The sequence below is a fragment of the Phocoena phocoena genome, chromosome 4, assembly GCF_963924675.1.
Source record: "Phocoena phocoena chromosome 4, mPhoPho1.1, whole genome shotgun sequence".
In the NCBI taxonomy this organism is placed as follows: domain Eukaryota; kingdom Metazoa; phylum Chordata; class Mammalia; order Artiodactyla; family Phocoenidae; genus Phocoena; species Phocoena phocoena.
In genome coordinates, this window is record NC_089222.1 from 146,379,304 (window position 1) to 146,399,516 (window position 20,213).

The 20,213-nt window shown below is 52.6% G+C and overlaps 1 protein-coding gene across 1 annotated transcript in view; it reads left to right on the forward strand.

The window, feature by feature from the left end:
* Nucleotides 1-3,531: 3,531 nt before the first annotated feature.
* The window catches only part of PCNT (pericentrin), a 95,547-nt gene continuing 78,865 nt past the window's right edge, over nt 3,532-20,213 (forward strand). Inside the window, 8 exon segments of the mRNA XM_065875935.1 lie at nt 3,532-3,588; nt 6,209-6,415; nt 11,585-11,662; nt 13,309-13,534; nt 15,081-15,136; nt 16,051-16,225; nt 16,674-16,810; nt 18,737-18,848. Coding sequence (XP_065732007.1) covers nt 3,532-3,588; nt 6,209-6,415; nt 11,585-11,662; nt 13,309-13,534; nt 15,081-15,136; nt 16,051-16,225; nt 16,674-16,810; nt 18,737-18,848 — 1,048 coding nt within the window.

Here is a 20,213-nt window from a genome sequence, read left to right on the forward strand (position 1 = left end):
AGAGTGCAGCCCTGGTGGGGAGGACAGAGCCCAGAGGATGGGGTGGGGAGGGGCATGGCATCCACCCCCCACGCACCACGGGGGCCTGCCACCCCTGCCCTCAGTCCGTTATGGCCTCCAGGAGGCCAGCAAGCCCCTGGCCTTTCCTAGGGATCCTCCCAGCCAGACGGGAGTAAAGGCCAGAACACTGGAAGACAGGGTATGACCACCACCTCCCTGCAGACTTCAGGAAACTCTGCGTGGCACCAGGGAGCTGGCCAACGAGGTGCCTGGGGGCTTCTGGGTGGGAGCTCAAGGTGGGCTCACCCCACAGGCACCCAGCTGGCACCTCAGAGGACACGGGGTCACCCCGAGGCACCACCCCTCAGGGTGGATGTGATTCCAGCAGGGGGACTGCCCAGCCGGGACCCATGCCCAGAGAGGGGCAGGGGTTCCTAGTGCCTGAGGGGCAGGGGCACCTGGGAGGCGGACCATCGGTGGGTGACCCACCTGCCCAGCAGAGGGCATGTCCACAGGGCTGGCATGGGGAGGGGGTGTGATGGGAGGGAAGACTTTTCTAAATGATGCTTCATTTCAATGCTTCCCAGGAAGGGCAGTTTTGAGTAGTATCGTATTTTGTTTTATATTGTATCAATACCTACTGTATCGGGCATTTTGTAGGGTGTCCCTCTACTATTGGGATTTGTTTGATGATTTCTCACAATTGGACTGGGGTTATGGGTTTTTGGGAGGAAGACCACAGAGGCAAAAGGCCCTTCTCATCACGTCCCATCCAGGGTGTGTGCCGTCAACATGACCTACACTGTGGACGTTGACCTTAGTTACCTCGTGGACGTGTGTCTATCAGGTTTCACCACTGCACAGCTACTATTTCTCTCTCCCTTTCCACACTGTCTTCTTCAGGAGGAAGTAGCTATGCACAGCCCATACATAAGGAGTGGGGGGTTGTGTTTCCCTCCTTGAAGGTGAGTATCTACATATCTGGACAGCTGTTTAATTGTTAAAAATAAGTTAAGAGTCAGATCCAACATTTCAGAATATATAGAATAGCCATGGAAATGATTCTGGGGTTCCTCGGAACACAGTCCGAGGAAGCACCGTGGGCAAACACGTGGGCCCCCCACAAAGTTTTAGATGTACTGCAACATGTAAAGGTTGAGAGATTCAGGCATAGATCTGAGTTTCTGACTGCTCCTGGGAAATCCGATCCTGTGGTCTGCTAGTGTTGCCTGCCTACCCCTGGTCTTATGAGGCCACCGCCTCGTGTCTGTGAGCCAAGACTGCAAGCATCACTCACCACACAGAGGGCTATGGTCTGACACAGGAGGTGGTTGAATTTCCAGGGCTCCCTGAAGATTTGTGTAAGTTGCGGTTGCTTAGACTCACATGTTCACACAGGTTGAAAGGTGAGCTTGTGTCAGTAAAGTCACTACAGCACGTTCGTGGAGGAGCATAGTTACTGGCACTCAGTCTCAGAGAGCAGACAGGGGGCACACGGCCCGCACACAGACCTTACTGCATTGAAGGCACAGGAGTGAAGGAAACACAGAAACCCGCAGCGTGTTCGCCGGACACCCCCGCACAGTTAACCCGCAGCAGCGCTGCTTGATACGCCACCTTTTCTCCAGCTGCCGCTTGCAGCGCTGTCACCCCACCCAGCTCTACCCCAGCCAGATCTGACGTGGGGGCAAGTTTGTGGGTGTTTTCACTTCTCACACAGGGAAACCGAGGCACAGCTGCTTAGGGGTTTCCTGTGTTTCTTCCTGAGTTTGCGACCCCCCCGCCATTTAGGTAACCATCACCAGTTGGTGAGAGCATCCCCCCACCCCACCCTCCGCGAGGGAACGCTCACCCAGGCACATTTACGCTACAGTAACAAGAGGTGCCAACAACACGCTTCGGATCAGTGTCAGTTAGTCAGAGCTTATCAGCTTCCAGTGAGCCTGATAACTGTAGCAGCATTTGACTGTTAATCAAAACCGTGGGCTAGGAATAAAAACCTCACCTTACTTCCTCATCTGGACAAACAGGCTTAAGTGGCGTCTGAAGCTAAGGAACAAACAATGATTTCATGAGACTCCAATTCCCACACGGACCATGAATTCATAACCCACATCACGTTCTCTTTCTTTTTAAAAAAACTTTTAACAGACTATCTTTTCGAGCAGTTTTAGCTTCACAGAAGTTTGAACAGGAAGTACAGCACATTCCTTTTTAATAACCATTTACAATATATTTGGATTGATTTACCCAAACGTTTCAAGGCCTTAAAACTTTTCCATGTGAGAAGAGACTTTTTTGCCTTTCACTGAAACAGCTCTCTCCCTCTGGTGATCTAGAACTGCATACAATTACTGTATCATTTAAAATTGCATCCTTACAGGCCTCTTGGCAAGTTGGCCCTATGGAGCCCCTTCCACGCTGGGGTTCCAGGGATTGTCCTAACAGGAATACACTTGTATTCCGGGTGTGGGTTTGCCTTTCCTGCCCGCAGGGCCTCAGCCTGACCCTCTCTCGGAGTTTCTCACTGCATGGGGTCCCTGCTAACACTCTTTGACGCAGGGCACTGCTTTATGGCTGGACCCTTGACTGTGCAAGCTGGGGGCAGACGCATTAAACCAGAGCCCTCGATATGGCACTGTATCCCCAGTGGGAAGAATCCATGGGTCCAGGAGTGGCAGCACCGCCGGTGGCTTCCTGTCCCTGTAGCTCTGGGCTCCGTGGGTTGGGGATGCCGGCCCCGATTCCCACTGACTAACTCTGGCCGCCCCCGGCATTCCGGTTCTGTGGGTCCAGGCACCAGCGGGACCCAAAGGAGGGACTCCTAGGAACGGAATCAAGTGATTTTGCTGGCTGTCTGCGATCGTGACACGAACAGGGCCACCATCCCGGTCGCCGAAAGGACCCCTGGAGACGAAAGTTTGGGTCCTGCCACCCCCGGGCACTGCCACAACCCGGAGCGATTTTAGGGGCAGCCCTGAGCTGGCGCACGAATGCAGTGGGGCCCGGCCTCCTGGTCTATCCCCGGGGGCTCGCGAAGCTTGACTCAACTGGACACCGGCGCAGACTCCCCCCAGGGCGGCCTCAACCTCGCGGGAACGCGAACCGGCCTCCGCGCCAGTCCCAGCCGGGCCCGACGACCCACGTGCGCGGGGTCCTTCAAACCGACCAACCACAAAGAGCGCCGAGGCTGCCGCGCCCGGCTCAATGGTCCTGCCCGAGGAGGCGGGAGCGTCTATGCGCCAATCGGAGGAACGGACGCAGGGGCGGAGCTCCGCCGGGCCGCGCCTCCTTGAGGGCACCGCCCTGAACGCGCGTGCGCGAGGGCAGGACCGCGGCCCCTGATTGGCCGCGGGCCGGGGGTGCACGCCCCGGGGCGGGGCCGAACGCGGGGCGGGCCCACGTCTGCGTGACAGTTGTCGCGGGGGGAGGGTGAGCCCAGGCGATGGGGAGGGAGTGTAAATAGAGCGAAGGCGGCAGCGCATCGGCCCCTTCACCCCCCCCGCGACCTGCGAAGAGCCTCGGAGTAAGATGGAAGAAGATGAGCAAGAGCAGCGGCGCAGAAAAGTGGAGGCCGGGAGAGCGAAGGTAAACGGCAGCGCCTCCTCCCCTCGCTGTCCCGGCGTGGGCTCCACAGGGCGGGCTCCGGTGCCTGCCACCGCCCCCTGCCAGGAGCGGACGCGGCCAGGAGGAGACCGCTACCGCCGCACTCTTGCCCTTTCCGCCGACTGGACTGGAAGCCGCCCCTTGGCCGCCGCCATCTTGAATCCGCCGCTCTCTGCTTGGGCCCGCCCCCGCCGTAGCCACAGCCAATCAGCGGCTGGGGGCGCGCGGCGTTTCGCGGAGAGGTCGGGCGCGGGGTACGCCGGGACTGGCGGGGCTGCGCTTGCGCCGGGCAGGGGCGGGGCCGTGGGAGCTGGGCGTCCCGGCCCCTCCCCTCCCACCGGGACCCCCTCACCCCCACCCCAGCCCCGACCACCCCCGGGGAACTGCCAGAGGAGCCGGCGAGGCGGCTTCATTGAGAGAGAGTGGTGTCCTCCGGACGCGGCGTCCCTGACGGCCGCCCGCTCCCGGAGCCCGAGGTGCGGGAACGGGCGCTGTCACCACACCTGCGCTCTTGTGCACACCTACTGGCACCTGCGCGTCTCCCTGTCCTCGCCCGGATTCCTGGAGGGCTTGGAGGCCGGGACTCCCTGCAGTTGGGCGACACGGGCGCTCCCCCTAGGGCTCAGCTCAGCTTCCATCCGGTTAAAACGACGTGCAGAGATCGTTTTACACGGAATTCTGCAGTTCTTTGTGCTATAGAAGTTCAGAGTGGTGTTCCCGAGCACGGGATTGTTCGTCCTGTGGAATGCCTCCCACCGACCCATGCCCTGGTGTCGGGGCTCCTGAAACGCCTGTGCCGCCTCCTCGCTGCTTGGGGCCCAGGTGGACAGTCCTGGGCAGGTGAGGGCGGAGGGCCTCTGCCGGGGCCGCCCCCCGCGCCGGGCCTGGGAGCTCCAGACGCCCGGACGGAGCCTCCTGGGAGGTGTCACGTCCCTGCGCTGCGGATGCCCCCGGGGGCTCTGTGCGGTCCCGGAGTGGGCCTTTGTCATCCACGTAGGCACCGTCCGGTACTCACTGTTCTGGGCGTGTTGTGGCCATTGAGCCGTTTACCGACCAGATGCGGGCCCTAGAGACAATGGAGAAAGCCTGGGCACATGTGCTGTGCTGCCCTGGCCCACCCCACTCCGGCTGTCGGGGGGAGCCGCTGTGCAGTGCCCGCAACTATTAGGCAGAGCCCTATGAGGTTGCTGTTTGAGGTCAGACATTGGGAATTTCACATGGATCAGCCAGCAGGGGTGTTCAGTTCCGTGCTAGTTCCTTCCCTTGAGGAAACCACAGGGCCACTGCATTAAAGGGAACACTCAGGACACATGGTGAGTGGTGTGAGGTGGTGACAGGCAGAGGACAGAGCGGCCTCCTTGGGCTTCCTGTGCAGGTCAGACTTCTGACTGGGGTTTGAAGAGTGAGGCTGTAGTGTGTTTTTTCCCCTTTGCATGTGCCTGGTACGTAGGAAGGAGATTGGAAGCGAGCCAGAGTTTAATACCCACCGTTTTCTCTGAGCTCACCATGGTTTGTAAATGTGCCTAAATGTTGCTTGAAGGAGCATTAATGGTGATGAGAAGATTTCACCTTGGGAGAAGAAACAGATGCTTCTTGTTGGGTGACCACAGGCCAGAGACTGGGTCTGTGATGCAGGAAGGGATCTCACAGACAGTTAGATTTGATGGAGTTGGGCACAAAATAAACGAATCTGGGACTGGTTTTGAAGGCAGTGTCTGTTCTTGGGAGATGGTTTCTCTCACTTAAATTGCCTTTTGTGATTTTCCTATGTCCATGAAATTGTGCACTTCTGTTATCATTTATACAAACATTCGTTAGATGCATTTGCTTTTATGACCAGAGTTGTCATTTGAAGGACCTTGTCCTCCTGTGAAAAGCTGATGTTAGCTATCCTACCTTTTGAATAAGGTGTTAGTGGGAGATGGTGTGTGAACAGTCTAAACCCTCAGATTTGTGGGACTGAACAGAGCCAGGTGTGCCTTCTGATGGGGACATTCTGCGGAGGTCCCTGGTGCTTTGGTGAGCTGCGTCATGAAAAATAGAACATCTGATTCCAAAAAGGAGGATGTTAGATTGACCTGGCTTAATTAATTTTTTGCTATTTCTGTACCTTGTCTCAGAATCTATGGCAAGGAAGTTTTGGCTAGGCTATGTATTTCCCTGATTGGGGGAAAATGGGGCAAAAAGGGAGAATTTAGCTTTTCTGTATAGTTTTAAACCTTAAACATGCCTTGATTAAGCTGTCAGTTTTTAAAATAGATGTACTTTTTAATTTTTGAATTTTTCTGTAAACTGTCAGGGGCTGGGACAGCTATTCTGCCCGTCAGCCTTATTGCTTTCCTTTGTCTGGAGGCATCGTTAACAGTCCTTACTGTTAGATTCTTCGGGTGTCATTCTGAGCTTTAACTCCCAGTATCGTAGATGTTAATGGAGGTGGTGTTTCTGGGACGGGGCCTGGTTGATGTGAGTCTGGCCAGGTGTGGCCGTGTGGACTGAGCCAGCCCCAGAGCCTCATGTTCCCCACAAGCTTGCTGTCTTTGTGGTTCTGTTACTTTTTCCTCACTTACCTTTGTCTCTACTACCTCTCTACGTTTTTGCGCAGCTTGCTCACTTCCGACAGAGAAAAACAAAAGGTGACTGTGCGCATTCGAAGAAAACGCCGGCGAAGAGGAAGGGCGCGGCTGTCGATGCGCCTGACCAGGAGGAGAGTCCGGTAGCTGCGTCCGAGGCCGCCGGACTCCTGGGAGGCCGGGCCGTTGGCAAGAACGCGTCGTGCAGCGACACCCCTGATGGCGCAGGAGCCCCTCAGGTAGATTTGCTCAGCTCTGTGTTCTCACGTTTTGCTTATCTCCTGGTTATTGCTAGCGTAATTTACTAAAAGTGGTCTTAGGTCTGTTTTTGCCTATCAAAAGTGGGGAAAGGGGGTTTTATTTTATCTTGCAAAAGGGGCGTATATTTTTGTGGTTTCACTTCTAATTAAAGATTTTTCTTCACCCCATGATTTTGAGAAATTTGGGGTGAACTGTTTGAAGGCAGGGGTCAGTTTTGGTGCTCGGCGTGGTAGCGGGAGTTTGACAAGTGTGGGTTCCTCGGGTGTGGCTGTGCATCAGCCCCCCTGACAGGTATCTTTGGACACTTAAGCCGTAATATCCCTTCACCTGCTGTCAAATCCACCTGCTTGTTGGTCTTTGTCCTTTCCCGCCTTTCTGAATGTGGGGTGAGGAGGGCCGGGCTGAAGGTGTCACAGAAATGGTGTCTTGTCTGTTGCTCGAGGCCCTGTGAGCTGCAGGGGCGGGTGCGGACCTGGGTGTTGAGGGTGCATGGCCTCTCTGGGCCTCCTGGTTGCCTGCATGTGGGTCTCCTTGGGGCCTCCTCTCATGTGTGTACTTGAACTGGGAGTACCCCTAACTTGTGTGCAGCAGGGCAGGGGCAGGTGTTTGCTAGAATGAGCTGAAAACTGGTGGTTGAGGGCAGAATTTGACTCAAAGTCATGCTGTGTCTGGACTGCCTTATTGCAAAAAAAGGAATGATTGCTAGCATATAAAGTTTATGATATTCTACCTACAAATGTATTATAGAATGTTCCTTCTTTGGAAAAATTGAAAGACCTCGCTGTGGCGCTCCGAGTTTGCCTGGGGAGCAGCTGCCCAGAACCCTGGTGCCTGAGTCTTTGGACCAGCCTGTGCCCAGCTCACTCTGCCTCCACTCCCTGTGGTCTGAGGGACCTGAGGCTGGATATTACTTTCGGTTCATGTTCGTGCTCTTGTTGCTTCTCTGGGGTCGAGCTGCGGGTCACAGCTGAGTCCATGGAAGCCACGTTGAGAGTGCTGAGCCCTGACTCTCAGTGGCTTTGCTCTGTATGCTTCCTGCTTAGGCTCTTTGAGGAGAAAGCCTCGCAATGTAAATATCATTTATTAATTTCATATTTTTATTTTCAAATCAGGCAAGTCTTTTTTATTTTAAGTTAAAGGTTTTGTGGTTTTTTAGCTTTTCATTTTAAAATGTCAGACCCACAAAAAAATTGCAAAAAATAACACAGAGTTCCTGGAGATCCCTCACCTAGCTTCCTGAAATATTGACACCTATGTAATCATAGTATAAATCACGTCAGTTTTAGTTAACATTGAAACAATACTGTGAGCTGATTGATAGAGCTTGTTCTAATTTTTCCGATTTTTCTGGTCCAGGATTCTGTATTGCATTCCAGTGCCTTGTCACCTTAGTCTCCTCCAATCTGGACAGTTTCTCAGTCTTCCTTTGTGTTTTATAAGTTTGACACTTGTGACGTACTAACTAGTTATGTTGTAGGATCCCTGTCAGTTTGGGTTTGTTTGATGTTTCCTTCCGATTGAAGTCAGGTTGTGCGTTTTGGCAGGAACACGGTGGAAGTGATGATGATGTCTGCTGAGTGCATCCTGAGAAGAAGCACAGGTGGTGTGGTGGTAGCTATGTCTCACTGCTGGGGGGCCTGCCAGATTTCTGCTGACAGAGAAGTTTTTGTTTTCCCCTTTGTAGTTAATAAGTATATTATGTGGAGGTGCTTAGAGACCCTGTAAATACTCCATTTCTCATGATGCTTTCCATTAGTTTTAGCTTCTATTGAAGATTCTTGCCTGCAGTAATTACTGTGATGGTGTTGGCCAAATGATGACTTTGTTTCCATCATTCCATCTACATATATTAATTGGCATTTTACTCTAAGGAGGAACTGTCGCTTCTCCGCAGTTTATTTATTCAATTATTTATATCAGCATGGACTCCTAGATACTTATTTGATTACGGGTTTTAATCCATCATATCAATGTTTATTTTGTTGCTGAAATACATACATTTGGCCACTGGGAGTGCCTTTGAATTGGCATGTGACCTTTTAACATGCCCTCATCATTTTCTGGCGCCTTAATTCCTGGCACCAAGATTTTCTAGGCTTATTTTGTCCTTTCCTTCTGCAGCCCCAAACCAGCCATTTCTTCAAGGAGCCCTGGTTCCTTTCGGTGGAGCATGGTTTTAGAATCCAAGATCTGGGTGCTAGGTGTGCTTATTGCTTGCGGGGTATGGTTGCTTCTAGGCTGTTTCAATAGACAGAGCCAGAAAATATAAATGTATGTATATACACGCATATCTATATCTATTTGTCTATTTGCATGTATAATCAAAACCATGAATTCACACTAATATCTTCAATTCCAATCCAACAGCACAGAATTTATTCTAGCTTTTCCCCTCTCCTTATTTTTAGCTCCTTTTTCCCATAGTGAGAAAATGGGGAAGAGGCTTATCCACAGTATCTTTACTTATTTGCTCAATCTTAAAATACACACAAATTAATTTCAGAATTGCTACTTCTCATGCCAGTAAAGCAAATTTACTAACTATAGAATATTTGTTTACGCAGCCACCCCTCACTTTTCGAAAGCTCGCTTTACACCACTTCACTTTTACAAAAGATCTACATTAGTACCTGTTTCTGCTAACAGAAGGAGATTTAAAGAGGATTTTCAGTTTTATGAAGAAATCTAATTGCTTCTTTACCTTTATGCCATCTTGGTTTATGAAAGCTTTCATAGGAATGCTCTATTTCTGGTAGTGGGGGAAACCTGTAGTTGTTTTTGTCTTTATTTTTCCGAAGTTTATTGTTTAGCATTCGCAGGTTATTTGTTAGATATATGTACTTTGAATATTTTTCCTAGTCTTGCTTACCTTGCTTAAGTTGTTTTCTTAATGGTGTCTTGTGATAAGCAAATATTTTTAACTTTGATGTTGAATTTATCATTTTTTTCTATGGTTAGTGATTTCTGTGTCCTGTCCAAAAGGTCTCCCCTAGTCCTGAGGTTGTGAAGATAATCCCCAGTGTCTTCTTGAGGCTTGATGGCCTGGTTTCTATGTTTAAGTCTGTGATCCATCTCAAGTTAACTTTCTGTGTATGGAGCACCGTGACTTTTAGAAGAATGGTTTAGTTTTGCTGGTTTTGAGTGTTTTATAAATAAAATAATCCAGTATGCATGTCCTGAGTCTGGGTCTTCTTATCCAGCATCCTTTAGGAGTTAAAGGCTATAGTTCTTTCGTTTTCGTTGTTGTATAGTATTTTGCTGTATGGATGTACCTTGGTTTTTCTGTTCCGCTGTTGATTGGCATTTGCTGTGGACATTCTCATACAAGTCTCTTGGTGTCTGTGTGAACACGTTTCTGTGGGGCCGTAATTAGGTATTTAATGTCTGAGTCAGTATTTAGGTATACGTTCAACTTGGGTATGTTGAGCTGTGTTTTAAAACAGTTGTTCAGTTTATATTTTCAGTGGTGGCATATGAGTGTTTTCCTTGTTCCATAACATCTGTGATTGGTGTTGACATTTGTTTTCTATTTTAACAGTTTTGGTGGGTGTGGAGTGGAGTGTATTTTAGGGGAGTGCAAGCTTAGTCAAACATTCCAAAAAAATCAGTGTGATTCACTTAAGAGACTAAAGGAGAAAAGTCATATGGTCTTCTCAGTTGATTTAGAAAAAGTGTGTTCTGCGAGAGAATGACCTGTAATTTTCCTCTCTTGTCAGGTTTTTGTGTTGAGGTTCTGTTGGCCTCACGTGACGCGCCAAGAGGGTCCTTTGCTCTGTGGATGAGCTGGTGTAAGATGGTGGAGCTGTTGGGGACTGAAGCTCTCTTTGTGGAAAGACCTTTGATTGCAGAGTCAACTTACTGAACAGTTACCAGACTATTCAGTTGTGCTTTTTCTCAGAATGTGTCCTTCTAATCTTCCAGTTTGGGGTATGGAGTTATTCGTAGGAATACTCTTCTGTGGCCTCAGTGTTGACGACCCTTTTCAGTTTTGTTTGTCCTTAGATATGCTTTTTGTCTGTTTGTTTGTTTTGGCCACACCCTGCGGCATGCGGAGTCTAGTTCCCCAGCGAGGGATGGAATCCCGCACCCCCTGCAGTGGAAGCTCGGAGTCCTAACCACTGGACCACCAGGGAAGTCCCTGAATTGTCATGTTGAAAGCAGGCTACTGAGATGGCCTCTCCAGTCACTTAGCAAACTGGAGGGTGGATGAGTTCACTGTTCCTCGTCCTTCTAGGTGGTTCCCTCATTCTTCTGTTCCCTCATTATTTAAGGTGGTGTTGGCATGGTTGGGAATAATTGAGTGTGACAGAACAATCCTTAGGATGATGAAATAGCATCGTGATATGGGAGAAGCAAGGTTGCTCAGATCCGTTTTGTGTCTTAAGATAGATGCAGGGGTCTGGTAGTGATTGCAAGGTAAAATGTTTTACTCTAGAAAAAAAAAAGTAAATTTTCTCATTGTTCTTTGGAAGACCTGTAAGAAGGAATAAAATTATGCCAGTCCTCTCAAGCAGTTATAACTGACCAGAAAAGAAACTTGATAAGTGCAGTTAGGTCCAGCAGACGCTAACGCTCACCCTGACAGCGGCAGAGTGATGTGTGGTCGGGGCTGGAGGTGCAGGTGGACATGGGGGTGGAAGCCGCCCGCGAGTCACCAAGTCGTGCGTACCGAGCCTTCCTGCAGATAAAAGCTCCAATTCTTGTAAACTTATGGGTCAAAACTATTGGGAGAAAATTCATTGGAAAGCTTTAAACTCAATTTTGAGGTGATTTACAGAAAGAAACTAAAAATACTATTCTGCAAATTATTAAGGAAAAGATTTATCTAAAGGAAAATCTTTAAGATGAAATATTTGAATTTATATAAAATTAAGAGCTTAGAAAATACGTGTTGAGCAACTAAAGTTTAGTGATTTGTGTTAAGTACGCGGTGAAATAAAAGAAGCAGAATTTGTTAAAAATCGGGCAGTGACATCATTAGGGAAGCAGGTTACATAAAGAATGTTTAGAGCGTGAGATTTGTGTAGAAGGAGAGTAGTGCAGATGGAACTGGCGGGCCTGGAGGCGGGCGGGGCCGGGGCGGGGGCGGAGGCGGCGGCGGGCTACCCCTGGAGCCGCTGTGGATGCTCCTGGCCCTTCCCCTCCAGCTGCAGGAGCCCGGTGGAGCGGGGACGCTGCAGAAGCTGGAAGACGACGGTCCGGAGCAGCCTGGGGTGATGACAAAGGTATGCCTTTCCTGGGTTCTTGGTTAAGGTGTGTCCCAGTTGTGGACGCCTCCCTTGCGTGCGTGGGGGCCGGAGCCAGCTGAGGAAGCTGGAGGCGGTCTTCCTGTGACCTTTGATCTTGGTGGTGGGCATGGAAGGGAGAGTCGCCCTTCCTTCACTGAGGGTCCTGTGGGGTCAGCGTGCCTCCTGGGCCTGGCCCTCGATGCCCATGCCGATGTGGGCAGCCCTGCACGCGAGACGCACTGGGGGATGGGCTTGCCGGCTGGGCGCTGGTCTTACCGTCCCAGTTCGTACCACAGTGCTTGGTGTGACTTCCATGAGTGTTGAATTGATTACTTTTCTTTAATCCATTCTTTTTTTTTTTGCGGTATGCGGGCCTCTCGCTGCTGTGGCCCCTCCCGTTGCGGAGCACAGGCTCCAGACGCGCAGGCTCAGTGGCCATGGCTCACGGGCCCAGCCACTCCGCGGCATGTGGGATCTTCCCGGACTGGGGCACGAACTCGTGTCCCCTGCATAGGCAGGCGGACTCTCAACCACTGTGCCACCAGGGAAGCCCGCAAGTTTGGTTTTTAGTCTGCATTGTTGCAGGAGAAATCTAGCTCAGAGGAGGGCCTGGTAGGGCCTGGAGAAATGGTCTCTAGTGGGGTCCGTAAAACCCAGCCTTAAATACACATTTCATACTTGTTTTAAACTGTGACTTGTAGCATCTTTGTGGAAAAGTACACAAAACTTAGATATAGCCCAACAGATGAGTACACCGTGAACAGCACGTGGTCTCTACAGTTCAGGGGCAGGGCGGTGCTGGACCCTGCTCCCTGCTGCCCACCCTGAAGCGAGCACGCTCCTGGCTTCTGTGCCGATTCTGACGTAGAGCTTTGTGTGAATGGATCAGACATGGTTCTGGTCTTCTCTCTCCTTTACCTTCAGCATCTTTGCATCCTTCTATTTGAGATGTGTGCCTGGTGAGCAGCATAGGGTTGATTTTTAACTGACTCTCACAGTTACTGGGCAGTGAATTCCCTTATATCTAATGTAATCGCTGATGCGCTTGTACTTACATCAGACGTTTAATTGGGCTTTCTATTTGTCCTGCCTGTTTTGTTTCTTTCTTTTCTCCTTTTTGCCTTCTTTGGATTATTTTTTATCAGGGGATTAAAAAAAAATTCTCCCTTTGTTCATTTTGAAGTAATAATATACAGTTTCTATTCTTTTAATGGTGAGGTTATTAAATACAACATATATAGTTATCTAAATCTAAATTTAATCAACAGCTTCACCTTCCTCTTGCATAGTAATTACTAAAACTCATTTATACTCCCTCAACCTCCGTTTTTGTCACAGTCCTTTTCTTAATTGTAAAGCACTCATAAATTTTACCATCTTAACCACTTTAGGTGCACAGTTCATTGGTGTTTGTACATTCACACGGTTATGCAACCGTCAGCACCATCCGTCTCCAGAACTCTTCTCATCTTGTCAACCTGAAACCCCGTCTGCTAAGCGACGCCCCCCAGCCCCTGGCAGCCGCCATTCTACCTTCTGTCTCTGTGACTTGGCGGTCCTACATGCTTCACGGCAGTGGGGCAGTGCAATCGTGTAGTTGTCTCGTGGGCCTGGCTTATCTCACTGCACTTGGTGTCCTCCAGGAGCTGGAGCTGGAAGTGCTGCGCCTGAGCCTGAGCGACATGCACGCGGCGCGGCTGGAGCTGACGCAGGCGCACCTGCAGCGCGAGAAGGAGGCGGCGCTGGCCGAGCTGCGTGCCGAGCTCGCCGGGCGGCACGCTCAGGAGCGGGCCCTGCTGCAGAGCCGCGCGTACAGGGAGCTGGAGCTGGTCCGGGAGGAGGCAGGTACGTTCGGCGGCCGGCCCGCGGGTGTCGTCGGAGGCGCCTGGCTTCTGTGCTGTGCTTGAGCCTCTGTGTGCGACCAGGCCTCGTGGAGCCCGCCCCCGCCCCCACCCCTGTCCCCCCCTGCGCCCTGTGCCAGGTGGTGGCTCAGGTGCCTCTCAATCTGGCAATGTGCTGGCCTCAAGGTGAACTTATATGATTTCATTTTAATGTTTCTTGGTATATCTTTCGTTCGTACTTTTTTTTTTTTTTTTTGTGGTGCGTGGGCCTCTCAGTGTTGTGGCCCCTCCCGCTGCGGAGCACAGGCTCCAGACGCGCAGACTCAGTGGCCATGGCTCATGGGCCCAGCCGCTCCGCGGCATGTGGGATCCTCCCGGACCAGGGCACGAACCCGCGTCCCCTGCATCGGCAGGCGGACTCTCAACCACTGCGCCACCAGGGAAGCCCTGTTAGTACTTTTTGTAAAAGTCATACATAGTTTCATTGAGCTGTAGTTCATGTACCACATGATTCATCCACTTAAAGTGTTTAAAGGCAGCTCTTTGGTGGCTTTTCGTGTTTTCATGCTTAGAACGTTCTTCCCCCGGAGAAGAGACCCTGGCCCGTTTCCCTGTGACCTGCCCCAGTTGCAGAGTCTCCCTCTCCTGGGGGCCCACCCACCTGGAGGAGCAGCCTTGTCGGTCCTTTGATGCCTTGCCTGTTTCTTCACCTAGATTCAGGCAAACACAAGGAGATAGTTCCACATCCTCCCCTGCTTTTGTTAAATTTTAAAAATATGAAATATGCCTTCCTTAGTTAGGCCTGTTCGATGCTGTTTCCTCCATGTGCACCCCTGGGAACGGTCCCCCGAGAGGCCCACCCTGCCGTCGGGTCCCTGAAGCTCTGCTGCAGGTGGGGCCCCTGTGGACCCGGCGGGACCTACCATCGGAGGCTGGCTTCTGGGCCTTTGCGTGATTTCTGGAGTTGTTCAGGCCGCCTTCCCCATGCCCTCCTCGCGCCCAGGGCTTGCTGGCTGTCACCTGGTGCTATTCCTCCCCAACCCCACGCTTGGCCGTGCCCGCTGGTCCAGCCTCCTCTGCCTAGCACCTCCTTTCTTGTGCTTCTTCTCTCAGGCGGGGAGCTGTTGGGACCTAGAACGTCTTTACCTCTCTCCATTTACTTGTGGTCCAAACCCAGCCTGGAAGCTGGCTCAGCGGGATCCTGGACTACGGGGCCCCGGGTGCACAGTGGCCTAGTGTGGAGTGGATGGGCCGAGGTCCCTGTAAGCAGAAGCATGATGCAGGCTCAGCGCTCAGTGATCTGTGAAGCCCCAGAGTTGGCCTCGCCCGGTCCTCCTGGACTGTCGCTCTGGCTGGACGTCACCCGTCCTTTGTCAGTCATGAGTGTGATTTGCTAATTAACCCAGACATCATCACCTGCTTGTTTCTCACAGACGTGTCCTGTCCTGTTAATGTCGGCAAGTGTTCGGTGGAGCGGCCAGAGGTGCCGGGAGCCTTCTCGTTTCCTGGGGGATCAGATTGTGGAAAAGTCTGAGCTGCGGTGATCTGAGCGACTTTTTATGTTTCTCTTGCAGCTGACCTGAAGGAGAAGCTACAATCAGAAATGGAGAAAAATGCCCAGATGATAGAGGTACACAGGATAAGAAAATTCATTCCGTGTACGCGGTATTTCCCTCATCCCCACCCGGGACCCCGCCCCTTGATTCTAACAAAATGCAGTCAGAGCTGGAGTCGCGGGGGTGAAGCATGATGGGCTGCTTTCTCTGCGCAATGTGAATTCATCACAGCAGCTGGTTGTGGGCTTTTGTGTTGCCTGGTGTGATGCGAGTCTCTTTCCTCCCATCTGGTTCTGAGCAGCCCTGTGGCGCGGCCCTGGCTGTGCTTGGGACACAGACCTTGGTCCTCACGGACGGGAGATGTGGACGCCACAGAGTTGGAGATCAAGTGACGTGTATGGGCCTCGGGGAACCACGGGGGGTGGAGGGGTGGGATGAGCGTGACTCTTGTGACCCATCCCTTTCTCAAGGCTACGCTTGTAGAAGGGCCGTTGGCGCTAGTGATGGCCGAGGAAGTGTGTAGTGTTAGGGGATGTGTGACGTCAGGCTGAGGGGAGAGCTGTGCCCTGGCCACTCTGGACAGGCGGTGGGTGGAGGATGGCCTTGTGCCCCAGCCCCTGCCCTCTGAGCTGGACAGAGGGGACTCGTTTCTTAGGGCGCCTGGGACAGAGCCTGACCCCGTCAGAGCTCGACGGTGTCGCTGTAGTGCCCGGGTCTTGCGTGGGGGACGAATGCCTGTCTTGCCGGCCGAGTTCCTGTGCTTTTGCTCAGCGACCAGTTCTGTTTCTGGCAGGTGGTCCTGGTGCTCGTGTCCTGGGCTGTTTGCCTGCAGGTGCTGCTGTTCCTGTGTGACTGGACATCCCGAGCTGTGTCCTGTACTCGCAGTCTGGTCTGGGCGGGGGTGACGGTTTTCGAATGCGCAGTTGAAATTTTGTTACCGCAGTAATAAACTGTTGGCCATCATCTACTTTTTCCTTATTTAAATTAGACCCTGAAGCAAGACTGGGAATCCGAGAGAGATTTGAGCTTAGAAAAGCTACGCCGAGAATTATCGGAAAGGCATCGGTCAGAACTGGAGAATTTACAAAACCAGTTTAAGAAAGAATTGGCAGAACAGAAGGCTGAGTTGGAGAAGGTTTTTCAAGACAAAAATCAGGCTGAATGTGAGTCTCTCATTAAAATGAGCAAGTTTGGAAGGGGACTGAGTTTTCGTGTGTCATCCCAGAAAAAATGCCATGTGACTGGCTGGCAGGAGAGTCAGCCTTGGGGTACCTCCTCGTTGGTCACAGGCATCTCAGGTTCCCTAAACCTTCCGAAACCTTCATTTCAGAGAAATCTTTTGCAAACAAACAAAATCTTTTGTTCTTCTACTAAATTGCTACTGAAAAAGTAGTTTGTGATTGTTCCCTTTCTGTTACACGGTGGGGCCCAGTGGTCAGTAGATGCTGTCTGCTGGCCTGTGGCTTCCCTTCCCTTCCTCCCCGAAGAGAGCAGAGTCCTGAGAACGGGGTCTGGAAGAGCCTGGGGGGCCCACCGTGCCTGCAGCCGCCCCTACTGAGGAGGAGGACGCTGTGTTGTCACAAGCTGAGTGAGGCCCGTGCCCGTCTCCAGTTTCCCTTCAGACTCAGGAGGCTCAGCACGAGGCGGCCCTGAGCAAGTTACGCGCGGACCTGCAGTTGGAACACTGCCAGTACGTGGAAGACCTGGAGCTGAAATTCAGAGAAAAGGAAAAGGAAAAGCAGCTTGAGGTAGAGGCCTTGTACGAGGGGGCTGGGGGAGATCTCGGATTGGGGTCCTTTCACGCTCTGTTGTTGCCTAAAGCTTAAGCCCTAATATGTGTATGTTTGTGTTTATTTCTAAATCGAGGTATAGTTCATTTACAATATTATGTACGTTTTAGATGGACAACATAGTGATTCACAATTTTTAAAGATTGTACTTCATTATAAAATATTGGCTGTATTCCCTGTGCCGTACGGTGTATTCTTGTAGCTTATTTTATACACAGTAGTTTGTACCTGTTAATTTCCTACCCCTAACTCACCTCTCTCCCCATCCCTCTCCCCAGTGGTAACCACTAGTTTGTTCTTTATGACTGTGACTTTTTCTGTTTTGTGTACACATTCATTTGTTCTGTTTTTCAGAGTCCACATATAAGTGATATCATACGGTATTTGTCTTTCTCTGACTTAACTTCACTTAGTGTGGTAATCTCCGGGCCTACCCGTGCTGCTGCAGATGGCAGCAGTCCTTTTCTGTGGCTGAGTCGTGTTCCATTGTACATATGCACCGTATCTTCTTTATCCGTTCGTCTGTCAGCGGATGCTTCGCTTGCTTCCTGTCTTGGCAGTTGTAAATAGTGCTGCTATGAGCATTGGCTGCATGTATCTTTGCGAATTGGTGTTTTCATTTTTTCAGATATATACCCAGGAGTGGGGTTGCTGGGTCATATGGTAGTTGTATTTTTAGTTTTTGAGGGCCCTCCATACTTTAAGCCCCTCTTTAAAGAGACCCTCAGTATTTGGTGGATATGGTAGGGAGCCATGTCAGGATACAGAGTCTGTGACTTTGACTTAATGATGGTGTTCAGTCCTACACCTGGAGAATTCGTGCCCTTGACGAGTGCCCCTGGGATGTCTACAGGCTCCAGCCATTAGGGGTGCAAGGGCACATGCTCTGACCTTGACTCAATAAACAAGAAGTTAGCAAGAAACATTTCTGTGGCTCACGTATTCAGAACTCTTTTCCGTTGGAACTTTACATACCGAAATGTGGGTGATGTGGCCAGATCTCACTCAAGGACCTGAAGGGCCTTTATCACCAAGACCAAGAGTCAGGCAATGCCCCAAGCACTGGTTCAAGGAATTAGAAAGGAAATAACTGGAAGACGGAGTTAGCCGAGGCCCGTGTGTGGGTTTGCAGGGAGGAGAGTCGTGGAGCCCAGGAGGGGCCGCGTCTGCAGCTCTCGCACCTGCTTCTCCCCGCTCTCCTCCAGACACAGGCCAGCTTGGCCGGGCAGGACCAGGGCCAGGCGGGGCCCTGCGGGCTGTCCCTCATCCAGGGAGAGAGGTGGCCGGAGGTCACCTTCCGCCCTGTGCCCTGGGTGAGGAGAGGCCCGTTCCACAAGGCAGCAGAGCAGCCACAGGCCAGCACCGCCCACGCTCCCCCGGAAGCGCTCGGCCCTGTGCTTGTGACTTGGGGTGCTGGGTGGCCACCCTGACCCAGGCCCCGGGAGGGCAGGTGGAGCCACTCTCAGCTCTGGTGGTGCAGGGCCGGCTGGCACTCAGCACACACTTGGTGTGCAAGCTCTGTTCATCCCTGAAAGAGTCGCTTCCCGGGAAGGTTGACCAGGGAACGTGGAGAAAACCACACAGGCCACACGAGGGTGAGGGAGCCCGTGGTCACAGATGGAGGGGGCCCATCCACCCCCCCTGACAAAGTAGGGGGACAGGTCTCTGCTGGGAACGAGGCCGAGGCCTGGGAGGCGTCCACAGGAGAGGCCGCGGTGGCCGCGGGTTCCTCTGGTCCGCTCTCGGGGCCTCCTGGAGGTGGGTGGGCTTGAGCTGAGACTGCGCGTGTTCACCTGGCGCCCATCGGGTGCTGCACGGGTATCACCGGCACTGCCTCGGGCCTGGGTCTTGGTCGGGCTCCCACACCATCGCCTTCTCTTCCAGTTGGAGAACCTGCGCGCCTCGTACACGGAGCTGCAGGCCCAGTCACAGGAGGAGATCCGGCGCCTGGGGGCCCAGCTGGAGTCTGCAAGGTCCAGCAGGCAAGAGCCGAGTGGTGAGGAGCCTCGCGTTCAGAATCCAGGTTCCCAGCGGCTAGGGCTGAGCTCCCCCTGCTGAAGCCCCGAGCTAGGACCTAACGGTTTTGCAGGCCCAAGAAGGTGGCTTAGTAAACTTCTGTGAATTTTGAGGTCTGCGGCTTCACGGTGCAGAGCTGCTGGTGGCAGCCTTGGCTTCCTCGTAGGCGCGTTGGTGAGCAATGACTCTGGCAGCCTGTGTCCTCGTGTGGACACGCACCGTTCACGTGTGCGACTGGGCTCACGCTGGGGCTTGGTTGAGCGCTGTCGAAACGCAGTTCTCAGTGGGCATTCGGGTCGTGGGTGTACACTGCCTCCTGGGTCCTGTGAGCTCACCTGCGTCAGGTGTTGTCAGGCTCCTGGGGGCCTGAGCTCTGGTTTGGGAGGGTGATGCCACGTTTACTGAGGGCAGCTCACCTGGGTCTCCCCCTCACAAGACCCCAAGTCAGAGGGGTCTCTGCTCTCCAGTGGCACCTTCAGAGGGAGGAGGTCACAAGACATGGGGCAGAGAGACGTGGGCTTGTCTCTCCAGACAGGCCTGGAACTGTAGGGTCTGCCCTTGTGTTGCTGAGGAGCAAAGAGCAGAGTTATGAGAAGGGACCCGCAGTAACACCTGACGGTCTGGGTGGGTGGATAGGCCTCCCGTCCCCACCCCAGTCAGGCTCCGGGCAGCTGCAGGCGGAGCTGGCGGACTGACCTGTGGGTGGGCTTCAGGCGTGCTCTCACACACAGTTTCAGCGTGTGCGCCTTCCACTGCACCCTCCCCCGTGCGTTTAAGGACCCTCATGGGGAACGTTGATTTGGGATAGTGACCTGTTTCCATCCCTGTTACTTGAAAGCTAATAACTAGCTCTGGTGGACTGGCTGGCAGCACCCTCTGGGTCAGAACTGTGAGGCTGACAGTTCTCTTACAGTCTGCATTACTGTTCTGTTGCCGTTAACAAAATACCACCAACTCAGCAGCCTGAAACCACCCAGGGTCACCCACAGCTGAAGTCCAGACGTTGGGCTGGGCCTTGGCCCGGCTCCCTCGGTCGGCAGGGTCCCGTCCCTGTGCTTGTAGGACCGAGGTCCCATTTCCTTGCTGGCTGTCGGCCCAGGGGCTGCCCCCGTTCCTCGCCACGCGGCCCTCTCGTCTTCAGGGCCCCCGCAACACGTGGAGTGCTTCTCACACTTCCAATCCGCCTGACGTCTGTGCTGGCCTGAGAAAGCTCTCTGCCCTCAGGGCTCTGGGGTTTACTGAGGCCGCCTGGGTGGTCTCCCTGTGCGAGGCCCCCTGTGCCATGTAGCATAAGCCCTGGAGGGTCCATTCAGGGGTTCTGGGATGGGGGGACCTTTTACAGTTC